Source organism: Ambystoma mexicanum, chromosome 11 (assembly GCF_040938575.1).
Source record: "Ambystoma mexicanum isolate Mex_15411 chromosome 11, UKY_AmexF1_1, whole genome shotgun sequence".
In the NCBI taxonomy this organism is placed as follows: Eukaryota; Metazoa; Chordata; class Amphibia; order Caudata; family Ambystomatidae; genus Ambystoma; species Ambystoma mexicanum.
Window position 1 is genome coordinate 415,177,064 of NC_090934.1, and position 21,993 is coordinate 415,199,056.

At 47.6% G+C, this 21,993-nt stretch overlaps 1 protein-coding gene across 1 annotated transcript in view; it reads left to right on the forward strand.

Annotated features, from left to right (window-relative positions):
* AMBRA1 (autophagy and beclin 1 regulator 1) overlaps window positions 1-21,993 on the forward strand; it is a 1,783,669-nt gene that overhangs the window by 1,662,288 nt on the left and 99,388 nt on the right. Inside the window, exon 17 of the mRNA XM_069623220.1 lies at window positions 3,790-3,980. Within this exon, the coding sequence (XP_069479321.1) occupies window positions 3,790-3,980 (191 nt within the window). The remainder of the gene's footprint in view (window positions 1-3,789; window positions 3,981-21,993) is intronic.

Genomic DNA, 21,993 nt, shown 5'->3' on the forward strand with positions numbered 1-21,993 from the left:
GGCGATTTCCCCAGCTCCCAGGAGTAGCCGTGGGGTTGGCTTTCCGGCCTTGATTACCCAGTGCTTTTCTCAGTGACTGCAGTCTGCTGGAGACGCACAACCTGAATTCAGCTTCCCCCCCCATGGTGCCCAGGCCATGTGTTCAAAGTTGGCCTACAGGATGAAGCCCAACCTTTGGTGCCCCCATAGAGAGTGCTTAACTGCAGTTTCGCTTTTCTCAAATTTGTGCATACATGTTCTTTATGTCCATGTTGTCATATACAGAGTGTCCCCCCTTTGATGCCCTCCATGCCTGGTCTGGGGGCTGGCTACAGCTCCCAGAGTCCCTCTTATTTCCCCCCCTCTAGGAGGTGTCCAAGCCCATCCCTCTTATTCCCACAATTGGTAGCTGCACCACCCAGTTTGGTGCTGAATCAGCACCTTCATTATACCCCCCATCCACAGAGGGCAAAAATCCAATTTCATGTCTCTCCTCGTCACAAACCGTGAATTTCCCGTCATTGAATGAGGGGGCATGTCTATACACAGCAATAGTTTGGCACAACCCTTGCTCCAACTGCAAACATCTTACCATTGCCAATTATAGGTTCTCTTTAATTATTCTATTATCCCTTTCTACTAATCCATTTCCTTAAGGATGATACAGTGATGTTCTAAGATTAAGAATGCCAAGTCTCTTCATCTCGTTGGATACAAATTGCACTCCATTATCACTCACAATATACATGGGATAAACCTCACATGCATAAACCTCCAGTAAAAAATCTTATTACTGTCCTGGTATTTAAAGCATTGGCAAACTTAATTTCAAAACAAGTGGATGTATAATCCATGAATACACTTAAGTAGTGACACTCCTCTTTCTATAGAACCCATCACATTGATACAAATCTTTTCTCACACTTCCATTGGTACGCCTACTGGCTTTAATGTTACTGTATCAGTTTTCCTAGTTTTGTTGCTCTCTGCATATTGCATGACAAACCCTTCACCACACACTCCATCATGTCATCCATTCCTGTCCACCAGTATTGTTCTCTTAATCTCCTTTTTGTGAGACTATGCCATAAATGTCCTTGCTGTGCATTTATCAGAATGTTTGCCTTACCGCTACAGGTGATATTGGCTTTTCTCCTTAAGCCAAACCCCATGCACATGGCATCAACTCATCCTTAACCATGGTGTGTGCTGTTTCACATTCAGGTGTGCACGGCCAACCTTCCTGTGCATAAATAATTACACGCTTCAATTCTTTATCATCTTCCACAGCATGTTTCCACTCCTCTTCTGATGCTATGGCTCCCACTACATTTCATACACAAGTTCTTCCCTTGAACATGTTCTACTGTGAAATTAAACTCTTTGGTATTGGCCAACCACTTAGCAATTCGAGGTATTGCCATGCCTGACCCTGGAGTAGTGAATAAATGCACCAACAGCTTCTTACTACCTAAAGTACTCCTTACAAGTACGACCTAAAATACCTCACTGCCCAACATCATGCCTAAGCTTCCTTTTCTATCGCCACCTATTTCCTTTCACAGTCATTCAAAGCCTCTGATGTGAATGCTATAGGTACTTCACTTCTTTGCATCTGGCTTAGTACTGCCCCTATTCCCCACTGGCTTGCATGCAGCATCAAGAACGTTTTCGTAGGCGCATTCACAATAACTTCCTTTATATCATCAAATGTCTTTCTCATTTAATCAGAACATTGAAAAGAACCCCCTTCTTGAGTACCTTCCTCAGCTCTGCTGTTCTTTTGGAAAACATAGGAACAAATTTGGCATGCAATTCAACTAGACCCAAAATTGATCTCAACTGCTCCTTGTCTTTTGGTTCACACACCCCTTCATTCACTTCTACCAGTTCAGCCTTAAACTCTATCCTGTTTTAAGTCCCAAGTGAGTAACCTCTGCTTCTCGCTGTCAATATGTTGCTGTATGTCCTGTGCAGTGCTCCTTTTGCGCTATTAAAAACATATAATTCATTTTAGGCAGCATAAAGAGAGTTGTTTTGTTAGTCTGCTGGTATTTTCTAGCCCTTGTTTGTTTGTTTTATCAAAAAAGCAGTTTAACAGTTACTCCACAATATCTTGTCGGACAAAAGCGATTGTGGATTGATTACGTTTTTCTGTAGATCAGAGTTCCTCATTACATTGCCGTCGTAATCTATTTGATTGAATGAACAATTTCTTTTGGCTTTCAACACTTACATTTTGTGAAGACAAGGCTTTGTTTTGTGTGATATTTTGTCTGCAGGAGCGTCAATTCATATACATTTGTTCTACAGGTTTCTAATAACTCCCTTGGAAATGTTCCACAATGAACCACTTGTGTGTAGTTTGTCCCATTCTTTATTAAGATCTTTGTCAATTGGGCAAGATCATCAATCATTTTTGTTAATTGTTTAGAGAGTCTGTTAGATTTTAAACATTGCTTGTAGAAGTGTCAAGACTAAAATGGGTTAATTGGGGTCTAAAATCCACGTGATTAAATTCAACAATCTTATGTTAATTGATTTGGGTTCTGTTGTGGCCTTTGGAGTTGCGGGGCACTGCATTACAAACAAGAGGTTACCGAAATGATCCAACTAGAATGTGGGAAAGGATTTTGCTGATGTGGAAGATATACAAATCTGAAGTCACTTGTAATGTGCAATATGTCCGATGTAATCCCTGGGTTTATGCTAAATAATCCAGGGCGGCTAGTAGGTGTGCAGAGTCTGGATCACTGGAAATATCTCAGCAATATATCAAGTCTCCTAGTATAGATCAGTCCAGATTAGAAAGTAATAGTTCTGTTCTGCATCTGCCAATTTACCCACAAATAAATTATTGTTCGGGGATTTTTAGCAAAGTATTAAGTGATAACTGATGAGCTGAGAAATAGTTAGTTTAGCCAAAAGAAATCCTTTATCTTGTATTTCAGTAACTACTAGCTTCAGGGCTTATTTAAAAATAATTGCGACTCTGCCTCTGTCTAAGAGAGGTATAGGACAGTAGAATATATAATTAGCCGGTATCCTACCCACAAGTGAGGGCAAGTAAGTCTCTGAATGCCAAGTGTCTCTAAGTCACAGAACATCTAGGTCTTTGTCCAGTGTAAAATCTTTAATGAAAATCAGATATGTTTCACAGCTGATCTAGCATTCAAAAATATAAATGTTGGTATATTTATGCATGCATTATGAGCAACATCGTCTCTCAATTCATTCTTTGGAATAGAACAGTTTGTAAAATAAAGGCCATTCAATAACCAAATTAAGTGGAATAGATTCTCAGCATGTAGTGTAAGTTTGCTCTCACAAGATGGGCAAAGGTCTGCCGAGATACCTTGTACAATATCTCTAATCATGGCACAATCCCTCAGTTTCAGATAATTTGGATCAATGGACCAGGGCTTTGTCTAGTCCCATAAAGGCTCAGACAGACTTTCCTTTGCTGCACCAATGGCTGAACCGCTACAGAATCTTAACTTTCCCAGATTAAATGGAGGTACCCTTGGGATCTATTTTTCTGAAGTAGTGAAGATAGAGGAATATGGGCATGCCATGGGGGCACAGTGATAAAAAGTCAAGGTGCACTATACAACTAGACCTGTCCATCTACTTCCAAGTTGGAGCAATCTTTCCCTGTGCTGCCATATATTGTATGACAGTTCTAAAATCACATAAAACATTATAAAACATCAGTGTGTCAGTTAAATTCCTGAACTACACCAAGATCTTAATTTACCATGCATGATGTAATTGCTTGTTCACTTTTGCAATTCTTTCCACCTTCTCCAGAACAAACCGATCCACCTGGAGGACGGACAGAGATATGGGATTGATGAATGCAATCGGCCTGCAGAGGAGAAACCCCACCACATCTGTGACATCGCAAGGCACCCAGACACCCGTACCACAGCTGCAAAATGCTGAGACACAGACTGAGCGGGAGGTGCCGGAACCCAGCACAGCCTCTTCTAGCAGTGAAGGCAAGTCACAGTGCTTGGCATATAATTATCACACACATTTGCATTTTTAATAGGTCAGAAGAATGTGCAATGCCTCGGTTCAACATTGCAGAAGAGTGCTCTTGTCAAAGGAGCACAATAATGTACGATCTTGCGAAAGAACACTCTTTTTACCTAGTCACTGGCCAGGGGTGTAGACAGGGAAATGGAAATCTGTAAATACTCGCCCAAACCAGTAGCCGGAGTGTGCATGCCCAATGGGCCATGCAATGCTGGTGGTGTTTTGCTTCCCCAGCTTTGCATGGCCCACTGGAGATGCAGGCTGGGTACTTGCAGGTTGAATGTGCTTAAGGGGGCACTCCTGTGCCTCCTCTCAAATTTAAGTCTCCACGGCCAACGAGATGGAGGTGCACCGGCTCCACCGCTTATATCTGTATGTGAGAATGCATATACATTGCATATTTCTGTGGGAGGGTCCCTGTATTTACACACTTAACGTGCGTGCGTGCGTGTGAATGAGTGCAATGTGAATGGGGTGTGTATGAGTGTGTGTGTGTGTGTGTGTGAGAGTGAGACTGCAGTGTGAATGATCTGGGTGCACATGTGAATGATTGAGAGAGAAACTATATGGGTGATTGACTGGGTAAATGGGTGGAAGTGTTTTTGTGTGTGTGTCTGGGGGGCATTAGTGGAAGAAGCATGGATGTTTTCTTTCAGTGGTATGGCACATTTTGCTTTCATTATTGGGCAAAGCTAACTTGATGAGTGTTATTACATGGAAGAGTGGTTGAGGTGAGAGAGAGGGTGCTATATTTTGCAAGCAGCTTGGATATTTTCCTATTGTGGCCTGCCAGCTTCTACTTGTATTAAGGGTAATGCCAACATCAGTGTTCTTACAGGAGACGGGAGCATGTTTGCAGCCAGCACGGTAAAGTTGCCTTACTATGGCATGGCATTTTGTATACACCTAAAGGGGAAAACCATCAAGAGTATGTTGTAACTTGGGGGTACTGGCATATAGAGGCAGACCCATCAAGGAAAAGTTCTCCCTACCGTAGCATGGCTTTTATTTCTGGCATTAAGGGCAAAGCAAACTTGGTGAGTGTTCTTACTTTGGGGAGGAGATGGGTGTACATTTGTTCAACCAGTAAGGATATGCTTTCTTTCTGTGGCATGTTTTTAATTTTACTGGTATTAAGGGCAAAACCAAGTATGTTGGAGTATGTTTGTATGTGGGGCTACTTGCATATAGTACTCCTACGTCACGTCCCCTTTACTCCATACTGTATAGGCGTTCCTCGGTAGGGACGGGAGACGGAACCCTTTTCACCAGAAAAATCATCTTCCCCTTTAATTTGAGATGCGCTCCGGAGCATCTTCCTCTTTATTTTTAGATGCACGGGGGAGCGGCCCTGGGAGCATGCACTCCCCTGACTTCGCCCGGCGCAACGCCCAAGTCCTCTTTTCTGTGTCGAAGGGAACAGACTGCTTTTACCAGCGTTGCTGGGTTAGGCCTCCCGGCCTAGTAATTCCACGTGCTCTTCCCGGGAGAAGTACTTTTGTCTTCTTGCTCTTCTTTTCAATCAGGTACACTCTGTCCTCTGGCGCCACGCTCCTCCCCGGCGCATGTCGACGATGGTGGGCTTCAGTAGGTGTCCAGCCTGCGAGGGTCCCTTCCCGACCTCCGAACCCCACGCCCCTCTGCCTTTGCTGCCTTGGCCCTGACCACGGCTGGCAAGGCTGTACCGCGTTTGTCGCGCTCACGCCACACGCACTGAAGAACAGATTAACCAGGTGGAGAGAGCTCTTCGGTAGGTCGCCTCCAGAAGACCTGAAACATTTCGGGAAGCAGAAGGTCCACAGTCGGTGCACTGTTCTCCTCCGCACCCCGCAAGGGCGATTCCTTCCCCAGGAAGCGCAAGAGCGGGAGGGACCTAGCAGGTCCTAGCACCACCACGAGTACCAAGACTGCTTCAGCTACCGGCCACCAGACCGAGGGGTTGCGAGATCCTATCAGTGACTGCTGAGGGACCACAAGTTTCTGTTACCGGGCCTCAACCCAAGGGGCTGATGTCCGAGGGGGCGCCTGTATGCAGCACTACCGGTGCTATCTCCGAGGGCAATCCGCCTTCCAGGCCCGGTCCTGAGGTGCAGGGTAGGCCTTAACCTCCACCACTCCACGTATTGGAGGAAGCCGGGCCCAATGCAGCGAGTACCACTACGCAGGCATGTGGCATGCAGCAGGACAAAATGGCTGCCGCGCCAGACAAAATGGTGGCTTGCCTGACACCATCCCCCTTCGGGGACCAGGTAGAGGAACGAGTCTCCAGGTGGGACTGGTCATCACCTGGCAGATACAACTCGCCCCATACAGGGAGACAGGGCGCACCTGGGCCTCTGGGCCCCACGCCCATGCCGGTTCCATCAGGCATTCCTCCGGCCTGTGAAGACAGGTTCTTTGAGACATTTCTCACGCTAATGAGGTCCCCGCAGATGGGCACCATCCTTGGGGATGTCATCAGGGACATGCTCCGCCCGGTACAGCCAGCACCCACGGCCATGCCTCCTCTGGGTCCAGCTGTTCTGGGTCCAGCGCAGCCTCAGCTGCCCGCGCCAGTCCCTACTACACTGGCTCTCATGCCTGTCCCAGTCACAGCAGCACCATCTCCGCTGCTGCAGCAGCCTCTGGCGCTGATTATCAGTACGCCATAGCTTCCTGCGCCCAGCACTGTCCCCCCCACCCCCCGTACCTGCTACACCAGCAGGACACAACGGTTGACATAGATGAAGAGGATGACTCTGACACTCCATCAGCAAAAACCTTTCACGAACGTCTGGCAGGCCTAGCTGAGTATTTGGGGAACCCACAGCCACAGGTGGAACAGCCAGAGGCAAGGGTATTGGCAGAGGTTCTCACTCTATGCCCCACCGCTAGAACGTGAATCCCAATGCAAAAAGACATGGTGGAACTTGCCAGAAAAGAAGGGCTCAAGCCGCGCTCTACCCAGCCTACCAATCGTCGTCTCAACACTAAGTTTAGGCAAATAGAAGGGACCCCCTCCTACTGTCGTCACACCCCCAGCCACACTCCTCTGCGATTGCGGCAGCATCACTCTATTCTAAGCCATAATCGTCCTCTGCTACATCCGCCGCTGCACTCCTGGGTAAGGAGGAAAAGATCCTGGAGGCCTACGGAAAGAAGATCTATTCCAACACTACACTCCATTTGCGCCAGTCCAATGCAGATGCCATGCTGGCGGCAGTCAACCAGAGACTCTGGCGAGAGATCGCAGACTTCCTTCCTGAACTCCCTGTACAGAGCCATGCTTGCTTCAAGGCCGGGCTGGCGGAAGCCAAAGTAGTGGCACAGGACATAATGGAGTCCACGGTGGCTCACATCGATAAATCAGGTTGCGCCGTTTGCATTGCAACATGAGGACGGCTTGTCTCATGGCAACTAAGTTCAATCCTGATGTCCAGGAGTGTATACTGGACCTTCCTGTCTATGGGTGCGATCTGTTCCATTCAACCATGGGCGAGTAACTTGATGATAAGAATAATAATTTTCAGACAGCAAAGTCCTTATCGATCCTCACAAAGTTCACCCCCAAGGCATATAGCCAGGCACACCAGCGCTCAGACAAGGTTCGGTCCTTTGGAGGCTTCAGGGGCTTCCAAGAGAGACGGTCCAGACATCCGGACAGATCCCCAAGCCAGCACAGGCACAAGCAGCACAAGGCGTCACATTAGGGCTTTTTTCAGTCCCCCTCCTCAGCCCCAGAGAGCAAGAAAGCATGACACACATCGAGATCCACGGGTCTCCAGTGGGGGGCACGCTTGCCCTTCACGCTCGCCGCTGGCGGAAAAAGTTCTTGGACCCATGGATCCTCTCAGTAGTATTCATGGGCTCCTGGCTACCTATCCCTCCTTCTCCTCTCCTCTGCTCCCACAGATGGGTACAACAACTCTGCTGTTGGAAATTCGCTCGCTCATAGAGAGTCGGGCAGTGGAGGAAGTTCCAGCCTCTCAGCGGGGTCTGGGCTTCTATTTATGGATTTTTGCCACACATAAGAACCACCAAGCAGGCCTGAGAGTTGTGTTGGACCTTTCCACCTTGAACCTTTCTCTACCTTTCCAAAAGTTGAAGATGGTTACCACAGCGCTGATAGCGGAGACATTGTGTGCGGGAGACCAGATGTGCTCCCCGGATCTGAAGGATGCCTACCTACACGTCCTGATATGGCAACCCCATCTGTCCTTTCTGAGGTTCAGGATCATGTGTTTTCATTTCCAATACAAGGTTCTACCCTTTGGCCTCAATTCGGCCCTCGGGATCTTTACAAGACTGATGAACTCGGTGGCAGCCCTGCTCAGGATGCAAGGTCACCACATATACCCATACCTAGATGACTGGCTTGTCAGGGCAAGGTCTCCGGAGGCAGTCCAGCACACAGCCTCCACCCTCATGAATACACTACATGAGCTGGGATTTTCCATCAATCTCAAGAAGTCACAGCTCGAGCCCACACAGTCTAACCTTTCTGGGCTGGATCTAGAATCGAGCTCCAAGGGGATTTTCCTCTCAATGGACAAGATCGCAGCCATCAAGAGGGCCACGGTGCATTTCTTCAGCAGAGCAGTTACCTCGGCATGGTGGTACCTGCACCTCTTGGGCATTATGGCGGCATGTCTTCTGCAGTGCTGCATGCAAGGCTCAAAATGAGGTGACAGCAGTTGCACTTGGCAGCCTCCTGGAGTCTGGAAAAGGGTTCCCAGGTGGAGCTTTTCAACATCCCACATCTCCCTCAGGAACTAGTTTGGTGGAGCACGGCCAGCAACCTGAAGATAGGCAGCACCTTCCGTCAACCAGCACCTCAGGTCACCATCACAACAGACTCTTCCCTAGAGGGATGGGGTGCTACCCACATCAACTGGCTCGTGTTGATGGCCATCTGGCTTGCTCTCAAAGCCTTCCTCCTGATGATCAGCGGCTGGGCGATTCTCATTCAGACGGGCAGCTCCACCAGCATGTTACATCAACAAGCAGGGTGGCACCAGGTCTCTTCCCCTCTGCACTCTGCCAGTCAACATTTGGGAGTGGTCTCTGGAAAACCACTTGCTCCTGACAGCAATCCACCTCCTGGGGGTGTCCAACCTAGTGGCAGACAGGCTCAGAAGACTGTGTGCGGACAACTACGAATGGCAGTTGAACAAACCGGTCCTTCAGGGGATCTTCGACAGGTAGTGGGGTCACCCTCAGGTGGATCTCTTCGCCACCTGGCACAACAGGAGGTGCCCCCAGTTTGCTTCCTGACAGGGACAGGGCAGCGGCTTGCTGGGCGACGCAATGCAGATTTAGTGGAACGAAATGAGCGCGTACGCCTTCCCTCAGACTCCCCTTGTCCACAGGGTAATCTGCAAGATCCGGGAGGCCCACCCCCTTTGTATCATCCTGATAGCTACGTGGTGGCCATCAAGGCCATTGTTCTCGGAACTAATCGGCCTGTCGGATCAGGCCCCCAGTGTAATTTCCACTGGGCCCAGCACACCTTCTTTCTCAGCAGGGAGGCACAGCGGTCATCCAACCCAATCCCAGAAGCTAGCCCTTGCAGCGTAGTTCCTGAACAAGTCACACTGAGGCATCTGTCGCAAGATAACCTAGACATTATACAGGTGGCTAGGACCGATGCTACCAGGAGCCAGTAAAAACGCAAGTGGACTAGGTTTTGTCACTTGGCGGAATCAAAGGAGGTTGATCATTGACCTGCACCCTGGACGACGTGCTTCCCTTTTCTGCGCACCTCGCACATACAGGTAGACGCATGCTGCAGCGATCTGGCGGCCATTGGAGCCTACAGAAACTCGGAGGAAGAGGTATTTTCATCCTCTAATCCGGTGGTTAAAAGGCACTTGACGGGCCTGACCAGGCTTTATCTGCCCATCAAGAAGCCACACCCAGTGTGGGACCTCAATGTGGTCTTAGGGGCCCTGGCGCATAAACCATTCGAACCTATGAGGCCCGCGGACATCAGGCTAGTCACCATTAAGACGGCCTTACTGGTGGGCCTTACCTCGCATGCCGTATCAGAGCCTCGCACTACTTATCATAAAGACAAGGTGGTGATTAGAACTCGCGCCGCATTCTTACCTAAGGTTGTCTCCTCTTTTCACCTAAATGAGGCGATAGTGCTGCCAACGTTCTTCGTGTACCCCAAGGATGACGCTCAGAGGGTATTGCACAGTCTGGACGTCAGGCGTGCATTGAGATACTACCTGGGCAGGACCAAGAGCTTCTGCAAATCAGATGCACTCTGTCACTTTTCGTGGGTCAAAGCCTGGCTGTCATGCCTCCAAGGCTTCCAAAGCAAGGTAGATGGTTACGCCCATCATGGAGGCGTTTGAGGGGCACCATAAACCCTTCCAGCAAGTACGCATGCCCACGCAATCGGAGCTAAAGCCACGGCGGTCGCTTTCCAGAGGCACGTCCCGTGGCAAGTTATCAGCAAGGCGACTACGTGGGCTACACTCTCAGCCTTCTGCAAGCACTACTGCTTTGGTGCCAGCTCCATGTCGGATGCAGCACTTGGACAGACAGTGTTAAGGAACTTGTTTTCTTAAGAGATCCTCTGCATCTGGGGCTACATTCAGTTGTACTCACCCATACAGTATGGAGGAAAGGGGATGGGATGTAGGAGTAATTATAAATTACTCACAGTAGTGACTAATGTACTCCTAGTCCCCTTGCCTCCATACATCCCACCATCCCCCACCCCTTAATAAAACTGCTGTCATTAGGCAATGTTAATATTGTCGACGCGTCAAAGGGGACTGAGGAGTGGCGCCGGTGGGAGGAGTCAGCGGAGCGCATGCTCCCAGGGCCACGCCCCGCGTGCATCTAAATTCAAAGGGAAGATCATTTTTCTGGTGAAAAAGGTTCCATCTCCCATCCCTAGGGAGGGACGCCCATACAGTTTGGAGGAATGGTGACTATGGACTAGGAGTACGTTAGTCACTACGGTGTGTAACTTACAATTTGATGAGCCAGCATGGACCGGATTTCTCAGATAGTATCCTAACTGGTGTTATGGGCAAAGCAAACGTGAATATGTTTTAATAAAATAAAAATAACATTATTTAAATATTATAGTTTGTTGCCAAACTTCATTTATACTTTTAACCTTTACATCATTAAAACTTCTTAAATGTTCTGTGAACTAGTACTTTTCCTCTGTCCCTTTTAGTTAATTTGGTCTATGCTCGGGATCTTCAGTATTTTGTTCCAAAACTGTATGATGGTAAAGACCAAGATTTTTTCTTGTCCACGCAGAATTAGTGCCCATCTTTCCCTTGGTTCCATCTGCTTTTTTGATATTACGAAAAAGCCTCTATGCAGGTTTTTTTTGTCCGTCAGTGCTGGACATTCCATCACTATGTGATATAGTGTTTCTGTGATTCCTTTTTGATCACATAATCGACAATGTTGATACAAAATTGGGATTTGTTTCATTTTTGCTTGGAGTTCTCTTGTGGTAAGTATGTTTAGGCGAGATTTCAAAAATAAGTCGCACATTTTTTGATCTAGGAAAAAAGATAAGTAGTCCAGCAATTGATTCAGTGTTCTTGTTTCGATTTCGCATGTCAAATTGCATTTGTAGAGTGTTTTTTGCTCAAGCATTTTGATCCAATCATTTTGTTGTATCTTGTGTTTAGCATGTTGCGGGCGTAAAACCAACATCTCTGGTGATATCTCCTCTGCTGCCATTTTTTTTTCCATGTCAGTTTTCCAAATGTTCAGTGCTGTGACATTCATGGCTTTGTCTTTTTCTCGGAAGTATGTCAATTGCTGGCATTTGTTCGGGCATTAATACTTTTCTGTACAGGTCCAGTTGTTTCCACACAATTATCGACTGTAATGATTGGAGAGCAAGTTAAAAGCAGATTCTTGGCATGGGGAGATTCCTGGGCAGAGCCAGGGTTTTCCTCCAAAAATTGCTTTGTAAATTGCCACGTTGTATGCTGTTGGTTCAGCATAGTTTTGCTTCCATAACTTGTTATGGGCACCACTTTCTGTCTGAAGAATGCAACAATCGGTTTTAATGAAAACTTTTTCAAATTTAAAATGGAAAAATCTTCCTTGTCGTGCTAGCGATTGTGCCTTTGTCTCTAGATAGTCATTCCACTCTTTCTCGTCTCGTGATTGGTTAATCAGTAGGTCTAGATATTTTATGGTTTTCACTACTTCAAGGGTTTTGCCTTCAAGAAAGGCCAAAGGAGGTCTTTCTTTTTTCTTTGTTTGAATTAACATCATTATTTTGGTTTGTGTACTATTTATTTTTAATTCATTGTTCTTCATATATTCCTCCATCTTTGTCAGACTAACTTGCAATCCTCGCACCATGTTATCAAGTAAAATGATTTATCTTCGTACATCATAGTTGGTAGTGATTCTGTGCTTATCTTCAGTGGATTTCTCAGGGTTGAGTGTGTGTGTTCTTCATAGTCTGACGTGTAAAGATTGTAAAGGGTGGCTGCCAGAGGGCACCCTTGTTTTAAGCCATTCCATGTCTTGAACGCCTTGTTGTTACACCTTCTTTTGTCATTCTTATCAGGATCGTTGTGTTCGAATACAGTTGTTGAATTGGTTACAAGATGTCTTTTGGACATTTCCAAGCTGATAATTTCGCCCACAGCATTCGTCTATTTACCGCGTCAAAGGCTAACTTCAGATCGACAAACGCTGCATAGACTTGGCATTTTGTCACAGTGGCTTCTTGCTTTATCAGATTTAACAGGAGCAGATTGATTTTAGTACCAACCTTTTGGACAAATCCTGTTTGTCTAACCGCCTGTCTCTTGTTTGTTCTTGCCGAAGTGTTCAGTTGTTTCAGGAGAAAATATGCAAACAGCTTACCCAGGGGATTTAGCAAGGCAATCGGTCTGTAATTGGCCGTATCTTTTCTGTCGCCTGGATCAGCGCTGCGATTTTCCAGGTCTGGGGAATTTTGTTTCGTCTTAACAATCGGAGCAAATAATTGTACACAGATGAGTGTCCACTCTACTGGTGCTCATTTTAAGGTTGCATTAGAGAGGCCATCTGGACCAGGTGGCCATGATGCATTCAATTTGCTAATTGTTTTCAAAATATCTTCTGGAGCCCATGTTGGGTTCCGGTTTTTCCCGGAGTCAAGAGACTGGGTTTGTTAGTTTGCTTCCTTTTCTTGTAGAGATCTGCAAAATGCTTTCTCCATTTCCTAATGAACTGAGTTTGTCCATACATATTTTAGAGTTTTTAAAGGAATGTGCAGTGCATTTTTAAAAGGTACAGTTAAGCATTGTTTAAATTTGTGCTAAGTGATTCTTCTGTTTGCTTTGGCTTTTTAAAACATGGTATTTGTAAAATGTTGTTATTCTCTTGTGTTAAAAGTACATTTGTACTAAGAGATGCAATAAATAATTAAAATAAAATGCTTTCTCCATTTCTGCTCAGGTACATCCTGAATCATATTGTCTTTGTTCCCAGTGGTTGGGTTTATGAGCGTCCATAACCATTGTCTATTCCTATTTTTGAGAGCAATCAGAATAGCTTCTGCTTCATTTTGTTGTAAAGTACTTTCAACAGATTTTAAGCAGTTTTTATATATCTGTTTTTCAGATCTTATTTGCTGGGTACTAATTTCCGTGTTTTGTTTCTTCATAACTCATACTTTTTTCTGCATTTCCTTTTTTTCTTTGATTAATCTCACTATTAAAATAGTGTTTATGAACTTTTAAGTACTTTTTCTGTTTTTCTTGTTGCTTGTTGAAATGGTTGGAGTAGCCATTCATAGTTCAGTTTTTCACCAGCTTGCTGATTTGGTTGTGTTTTATTCTTAATCTGTTCATCCCATTATTAAATTCCAGAGATGGTAGGTTTTGCATATTCATATGATTTATGCTTTGCTCCCATGTTATTAGTAGTTGGTGGTGGTCGCTCTTGTCTGAAGCAATGTTTGTTGTTTTAGATATTGCATGATTTATTCCAGCCGATACATATATGTAATCTATTATAGCTTTTGTTTTGCCTCGGGTCCAGGTTGGCATTACTTGACCTGGTTCATTTGTCACCTTGCCTGTGAGGGTGAGGTTTCTCAGTGCTATTTCTTTTGTCCATTTCCGGGCTCTGCTGGTTAGATTCGCATTGTCACATAGATTTCCATTGGGCGAATATAGATGGAAATACAAATCGCCACATATGATAAATTCTATGTTCTTGTGCTTGGTGCTAAGGTCATCTATCGCCGAAAAAATGGTGTCTATAAAACCTTCATCACTAACTATTGGATTCCAGTAGAGGTTGAAGATTACACTTATTTTTCCTTGCTTTTCTTTAGTTTGTTCTTTGTCAATATCTGATCTCTGCTCTTCCGTTTGTATGGTCATATACTGAGCCCAAGGGTTCAAGTTCTTTGTTTCCATAATTTTCAGATTTAGATCAATTTTTGTTATTAGCATCATACCGGATGATGGTCTTCCTTGTTTACGTTCGATGGCTGGATTTGTATGGGTAGTATACCCATCGCAGATTACTTCTGTGGTTATCCATGTTTCTAAACATATGATATGTACCTTCTGAAATTCGGTTGGTCCTTGTCGAATAAAATGGGAGTGGCCTCCTGTATTCCATGAGCATACTCTGTATATGTGTATATGTTTTTATGGCATAGATTAGTGCAGCCCACATGGACATGTATGAGCACATTTAGCCTGAAAGTGTTTTTTACCCTGGCATGTAGTGGGCAAAAGCATAATGCAAATGTGTATGAAAATGCACCTGTAAACTGTTTGTGACTTGGCATTTAATTGTATTTTTTCCCGTCTTGCACAAGAAAACATTGTAAACTACCTGGCTTTTTTTTTTAGACCATTTTTCACGGAAAGTTTGCTTTAAAAAGCAAAATTTGTAACAGTTATTCAAAAAATGTTCTCCAGGCTTACCCACCTCCAAACTCTGCTTAGTTGGTCCAGACTCACTCGCTATTGTGGCGGGTCAGAAGTAGTTGGGCACATTGACATGTTACCTTTCTTTAAGGAAAATATATGAAGAAGGCCCATCTTTCCTTCTTACTAAAGGGATCGTCCTGCCTATCTAAATTAACTCAAGGTGCTCTCGTCTGTCGTCAGGAAGTCAAAAAGTATATTTTGGCCTCAGTCCCAAACCTAACTCTACCTGACCCTACCACTAATATGAATAATTTAAAATAGGTCTCTTCTCCTGGTCGTCTCACTTCTTGCCTACTTCCCAGCAACTTTCTCTTTAAGGCTGTATTTCGTCTCCTGTGGTTATTGATAAACAAATATTTCTGTTTAGGAATAGGTTTCTTTACGTTATCTTCCCTAATATTCTCTTGACGTTTCCTTAATGATCTCATGTAGCTCTTCCCATCTACTTGTGAGTGTTTGTAAGGAGCTCATGGTGGCAACAGTAAAGACAGACACAAGTGATCACAGTTCAAGGGTGATTATTGAACTTTAAATGAAGGATAGAAAAACGCCTAACCTAAATCTATGATGGGAGCAAGCATCAACCATCGAATGAAAGATAAGGCAGTCCCACTGGCGTTGTGTCAAACTAAAAGGGCCTATTCGAGGGGATTGGGTCCTCCGACGTATTCCATATCTGAGTGTAATCCCCACAGCTGTGCTGCTTCGGAAAATCTTTCTGCATCCTGCGTCGATGACTTCGATACGCCGCCTTCGAGGACCACCTCCGACGGCCGACGTCACTGGATGTTATAAGTAGTACGCATGACGCCCGTAGACTCAGTTCCGTTTTTTCCGCGAACGTGTTCGCTTCGTGAATCTCGGTATGCCTCGACTCTTTGGAGTTTCTGTTGTTCATCTCGGTTCTTCGAACCTGTTCGTTTTGTGAATTTATTGTTCGTGAAGATGTCTACCTCGTCTTCAACCCCGCGTCCGAGCTATAAGAAATGCGGGGACTGTGGGTCCAAGATGTTGGTGACGAACTCGCACAACGCCTGCCTCTGGGAGGCCCATGACACGGATGACTGTCGACTGCCAGTCGCTCACGTCCAAAGCCTTGCGGGAGCACAAGAAGAAGTTGTTGATAGGTAAGGTGTCCAAGCCCCGGAAGTCGAGGTCTGTGGGTTTTTCGACGGATGATTCGAGAGGCAACTCTCCGCGTCATCGTCGGAAGTCCAGTGGGTCTCATTCCAGGAGTCGGTCTCGCCACTCCTCTGCCTCTTTGAGGCATTCCCGGAAGCGCAGGCATCGGTCGCCCGTCGGCGGGTCGCTTATCCCACCAAGCATGTGACACCGGAGGAATGGGCTTCCTTCGGGAAAAAAATGTTGGCGATTCTCGAATCACAGGGCACTGGTCCGTCCGCGCCTCCGAGTGGGGTCGGTCGTGATCAGCCGAGAGAAGCCGCTCGCACGCCTTTGGGCTCGGGTGGTTGTCACGATTCGCAGGAAAGGTCCCGCTCGGACAAGGGGAATCGTTGTCGGCATGCCCGGTCCAGGTCCCGGTCCTCGACGCGCTCGATACCGTGGGAACCTGTGAAGTCTTTGAGGAAGAAATCGACGCTGTTGGCGCTGAGGACGTCAACGGACTCTCGAGGCTCCACCTCCAAGGAAGTTGTCGAAAGCCTTCGGCGCCTAGGATGTCGAAGGGACACGCTCGGGGCTCCGCCTTCGAGGCCTGTGTCGACGCCGTCGATGTTGTCGGCGCTGCGTCTGTCGTCGACGCCGATTCACTTGACGCCTTTCGGGGCTGTGTCTACGGGGGGAACCCGTGGCTCGGGGAACCGCCTAGAAAGGCTCTGGCCAAGGTCAAACATGGCTTTGGTTCCAGTTCTGTGCCTTCTCACCGTCATCTGGAGTTCATTTCAGAGGTGGATGAGGGCTCTGATGATGGCATGGTGCCTGACACGGTGCCGGACGAGATTCTCTCGGGCCATAGCCAGTTTGAGGACCTGAGGCAGTCCCTGCATGATGCTAGTGGGCTGGACACCTCCGGAGGTGGAGTTTTGTAGGCCTGAGCCTGGCACTCATGCCGATTCTTTGTACCGGAGCCTTATGTCACGGGTCACTGAGTACTTAGGATGGTCTGTTCCTCCAGGGGAGTTTGTTCAGGATGACCTTACGGATATCCTCGACATTGGTCCAACAACTGACCCGGTACTCCCGTTTCATATGGCTCTACAGAGGAGGGTGGCAGCGGCTTGGACTGCTCCGGAGAGTCTCCCGACAGAGAGCAAGTCTTTGCCGCGAAAATACCGCCCAGCCAGTAGTGACCCCTGCTACTTGTCCAAGCACCCTACTCCGGAGAGTTTGGTGGTGCAGGCAGCTACCGCCCCGGCAAAGCAGGCGTCGTACCCTACCATCCCTCCTGATAGGGACGACAAGCGTTTTGACGGCTGGGCAAAGAAAGTGTTTTCTGCCGGGGGTATGGCGCTTCAGGCAGCCAACTCCATTTGTGCCTTGTCTCGTTTCATGCACACTCTGTGGAAATGTTTCCTTGGCGGCTGAGCATATTCCCGAAGGGGATGAACGGGATGGTTTCCTTGCCATGGTTCAGGATGGCACGGATGCTATGTGGGAGGCCGTTCAGTCGGGTTTGGACATGGCAGATTGCGTCAGTCGGTCCATGGCGGCGAGCACCGTGATACATAGGTTTGCGTGGTTGCGGAAGTCTGGGTTTGCTCCTGAAGTGCAGGCCCGGTTCCTCAACATGCCCTTTGACGGGGAACATCTCTTTGCCAGCAAGGCTGACGAGAGCCTTGAGCGGTTGCAGACCTCAAAAGCTGCAGCGAAGTCGTTGGGCGCTGCAGTTCGGCAACCTCCGCCTTTTCGTCGTAGGGGACAGCAATGGAGGGGAGGTTCTTTTCATTATTACTCATCCTTTGGTAAAGCGAGAGGATCTGCCAGTCAAAGGGGCCACCGTAGGAGTGCCAGAGGTGGAAAACGAGGTACTCGAGGTGCCAAGGCCGATTTGGCTGTTGCCTCTTTGCCCTCAGGCAACGCCGCAGCCATTTCAGCTCAGTCATGAGGCCATGTCCCATGGTTTGCCGGTTGGGGGAAGGCTGGCGCAGCATCTCGCAGATTGGCGCACTATTACTTCACATGTGTGGGTTCGGGAGATCATAACCCACGGCTACTGTCTTCCTTTCCGGCAGAGGCCTCAAGACAATCCACCGGGGAATCTCTCTTTGAAGAGTCCGGATCCGCTCCTTGCGCAGGAAATTCAATCCCTGCTAGAGAAAGGCGCCATAGAACTGGTGCCTGTAGCGGAGAGGAACAAGGGATGGTATTCCCCTTATTTTTTGATTTCCAAGAAAGACGGGGGGAGGGGATTGGGACCCATCATGGACTTGCACGGTTTGAACAAACTCCTCAGGAACCACAAGTTGAAGATGGTTACTCTTTCTCAAGTCCTCCAGGCCCTTCATCTTCAGGACTGGTTGGTGTCTCTCGACCTCAAGGACGCTTATTTTCATGTGCCGATCCATCCGAAGCACAAGAAGTACCTGAGGTTCGCGGTTGGCGACTTGCACTTTGTTTCGGGTCCTGCCGTTCTGATTGACCTCTGCCCAGAGGGTCTTCACCATGCTCATGGTAGTGGTGGCAGCGCACCTCAGGAAAGGGGGGGGATTCACGTCTACCCCTACCTGGACGATTGGTTGATCAGGGTGCACTCTCCCGAGCAAGTCCTGGATCATCTGTCAGTCACCTGCCACGCCCTCCACAAGCTGGGCTTCTCCCTCAACTTAAAGAAGTCCCTTTTGACACTTACTCAGAGGCTCCAGTACATCGGAGCGATGCTCAACACATCCCTGGGACAGTGTTTTCCTCCCCAGTGTTTTCCTCCCCAGGTGAGGGCTCATCACATTCAGCAGATGGTGCACAAGTTTCAACTTGCCCAGACTCTCCCAGCGTTCGAGTTCTTGAGACTGCTCGGCCTCATGGCATCCTGCATTCTTCTGGTGCCAGAGGCCAGGTTGCGGATGAGATCTTTGCAATGGGCACTCAAGCGCCAGTGGTCTCAGTCCTCCGGCAGGATGTCGGACCCTGTTCAGGTGCCGTCTTCGGTCGCCCGGGACCTTCTGTCGTGGGCCGACAAAGGCAATCTGAGGGGGGGCTACATTTTGGTTGCCCTGGCCAGAGGTGACAATCGTGACAGACGCATCCCTCACAGGATGGGGAGCTCATGCCAACGAGTTGACAGTCAGCGGTCGTTGGTCTCCGTCGGGCTAGCCCTGAAAGCTTTTCTGCCGACTGTGCGAGGGAAAGAATGTCCTGATCCTGACGGACAACACAGTGGCCATGCACTACCTCAACAAAAAGGGGTGGGCCCGGAGGACGTGGTACCCGGACCTTCTCGACTTGTCCATCTGTCCTCCACGTCGTCTTCCCTACCGAGACGATCTGCTCTCACGGGAGGGGGGTCGGATTCTCCATCTCGAGGTCAGGTCCCTCACCCTTCACGCTTGGTTTCTGAAAGGTTGAGGTATAGGGATTGGGACCTCCCTGAAGAAGTGATGGAGGTGTTGCTTTCGGCCAGAAGGCCCGCAACAAAGTCCCTGTACCGTTGCAGTTGGAGAAAGCTCTGCGACTGGTGCAGGGTTCAGAATGTGGATCCTTTTGCATGTGAAATTCCCATGGTTCTGTCTTTTTTGCTTTCTTTGGCCCACAGGGGCCTTCAAGTGGGTACCATTAAAGGTTACCTGGCGGTGCTGTCCATGTTTAAGCGCTCGTCTGATGAGTGTTCCTATTTTAAAATTCCTTTAATTTCTCAGTTCCTGAAAGGGCTCACTAATGTGTTCCCTCCGTCACCTTTCCAGGTGCCCGGTTGAGATTTGAACCTTGTTCTCAAGTTTCTGATGGGTGCTCTGTTTGAGCCTTTGCATTCATGCCCTTTGAGACTTTTAACTCTGAAAACTGTATTTTTAGTTGCGGTCACTTCCGCTCACAGAGTGAGTGAGTGAATTACAGGCACTTTCAGGTAAGCCACCCTTCACTGTGTTTTATAAGGTCTGGGTTGTCCTTAGAGTTCGTCCTTCTTTTCTTCCAAAGGTGGTGTCGGAATTTCATTTAGGCCATAAGGGTGTTCTTCCGGCATTTTATCCTCCTCCACATCCTGGTAAGGAAGAGGAGAGGCTCCATAGGTCAGAGTGGATGATCAGTTCTTTATTGGTTACGCTGGAAAGCGTTTGGGACAGGCTGTGACGAAACAGACTTTGTCTCGCTGGATTATTTTGGCTATCTCTGAGTGTTACCGCTTGGCGGGTAAGGACCCACCGGTCGGCTTATGGCCCATTCTACCAGGGGTATGGCTGCCCCTACTGCCCTGCAGAGGGGTGTTCCTATTCGCAACATCTATGATGCAGCCACCTGGGCTTCGGTACATACTTTTGTACGTCACTATTCCCTCGATTCCATCCGGGGGCAGGATCTGGCTTTTGGCCAGGCGGTCCTTTACTCCGCAATTTGATTCGGCATGCTAAATTTCTGTTTTCTAAATTCTTTTCCCACCTCCTTGCATTAGTACTGCTTTGGGAGTCTGTCATAGATATGGAATACGTCGGAGGACCCAATCCCCTCGAAGAAAAAGTTACTCTCTTACCTGTTAATGTTCTTTCGATGGGATGGTCTGACGACGTATTCCATATCTCTCCCTCCCTACCTTCCCCGCTACAGAATTTCTTATGCGATTGCAGCTTACATTTCCGCAAGGCTTTGTGTGTCAGACTGGCAGAAGACTGGTGGCACACGTTCTGGGAAAAAAACACTACAACTGAGGCTACAGGCGTTGTGCGTCCTACTTATAACATCCAGTGATGTCAGCCGTCGAGGAGGTCCTCGAGGGCAGCGTATCGACGTCATCGACGCAGGACGCAGACGCCGAAAGATTTTCCGAAGCAGCACAGCTGTGGTGATTACTCTCCTAGATATGGAATACGTCGTCGGACCATCCCATCGAAAGAACGTTACCAGGTAAGAGAGTAACTTGTTTTACTAAGAAAATAACCTATTGTCAATTCCTTACAACTAGTTACAGAAAGAGTGTGGGATAGGGTATCAAAATAAAAGAAACAGTGTTCAAATATAAAGTCAGTATCTGATTGCCTTGAGGTCTCCCTTTCCCACGTTTTTAGCACGGGACAAGGTGGGACTTTGGAGCACAGCACACACTCGAGCTTTCTCAGCATGAGCTGGCAGTTCCATTCCAGCTATCAGTTTCTTCGATGGTAAAGTCTCCTTTCAATGAAAGTCTTCTTTCCTTCGAGGCCTGATGTATTCCACAAACAAACACAAAGTTCTGATTCATGTACACTTTCAGTGACGTCTTCACCCCTGGGTACCCCTCTTCTTCCGGGCGCAGACCCTTCAGACTATCGTATTCAACAAATTCACAAGACAGTTCCCTTCTCAGTGAACATTGGGTGAGAACTTTCCACCCCTGGATCTCCCTCTGCCAGGCTCGGATCCCAAATGACAAGGGGGACACTTCCCCTTGCCTTGCAATACCTCTTGGTTTTTTGTACTTGAGGTGAGGATTTGTCACGTCTGGGTCCCCATCTTCCGGGCGCAGACCCCTTATGAATATATGTCTCGGTTCTCAGCCTCCCTCTTCTATGTTCACTATGGCTTTGCACAAAGACCGTTCACCCTTTTAACTTTCAGCAGTCTTAAAGCATTTTCAAACAATTCTCGTGGACATCCCTCTGCCGGGTTTACTTTTGTCAACCCACTGTTTCTCTAGACTTTAGATGTCGCCCCCTCTCATCAGCATCCCTCTACGGGGTTCACGCTTGCCAATCTTTATGGAACACAGTTCATGTATTAATGTTCACCATGCAGGATTCACTTCCCTTGGCGTTCTCAATCATCTGTTGGTCAAAGACTTTCGACGGTACAGAGGACTTGACAAGACCCCTGTATGACCCCTTTGACCCAACTTCGCCTCTGCCTAAGTCCTTCTGGATATGGTAGTCTTTCTACCATCGGATAATTACCCAGAGTTTCCTGCTTGAGAACC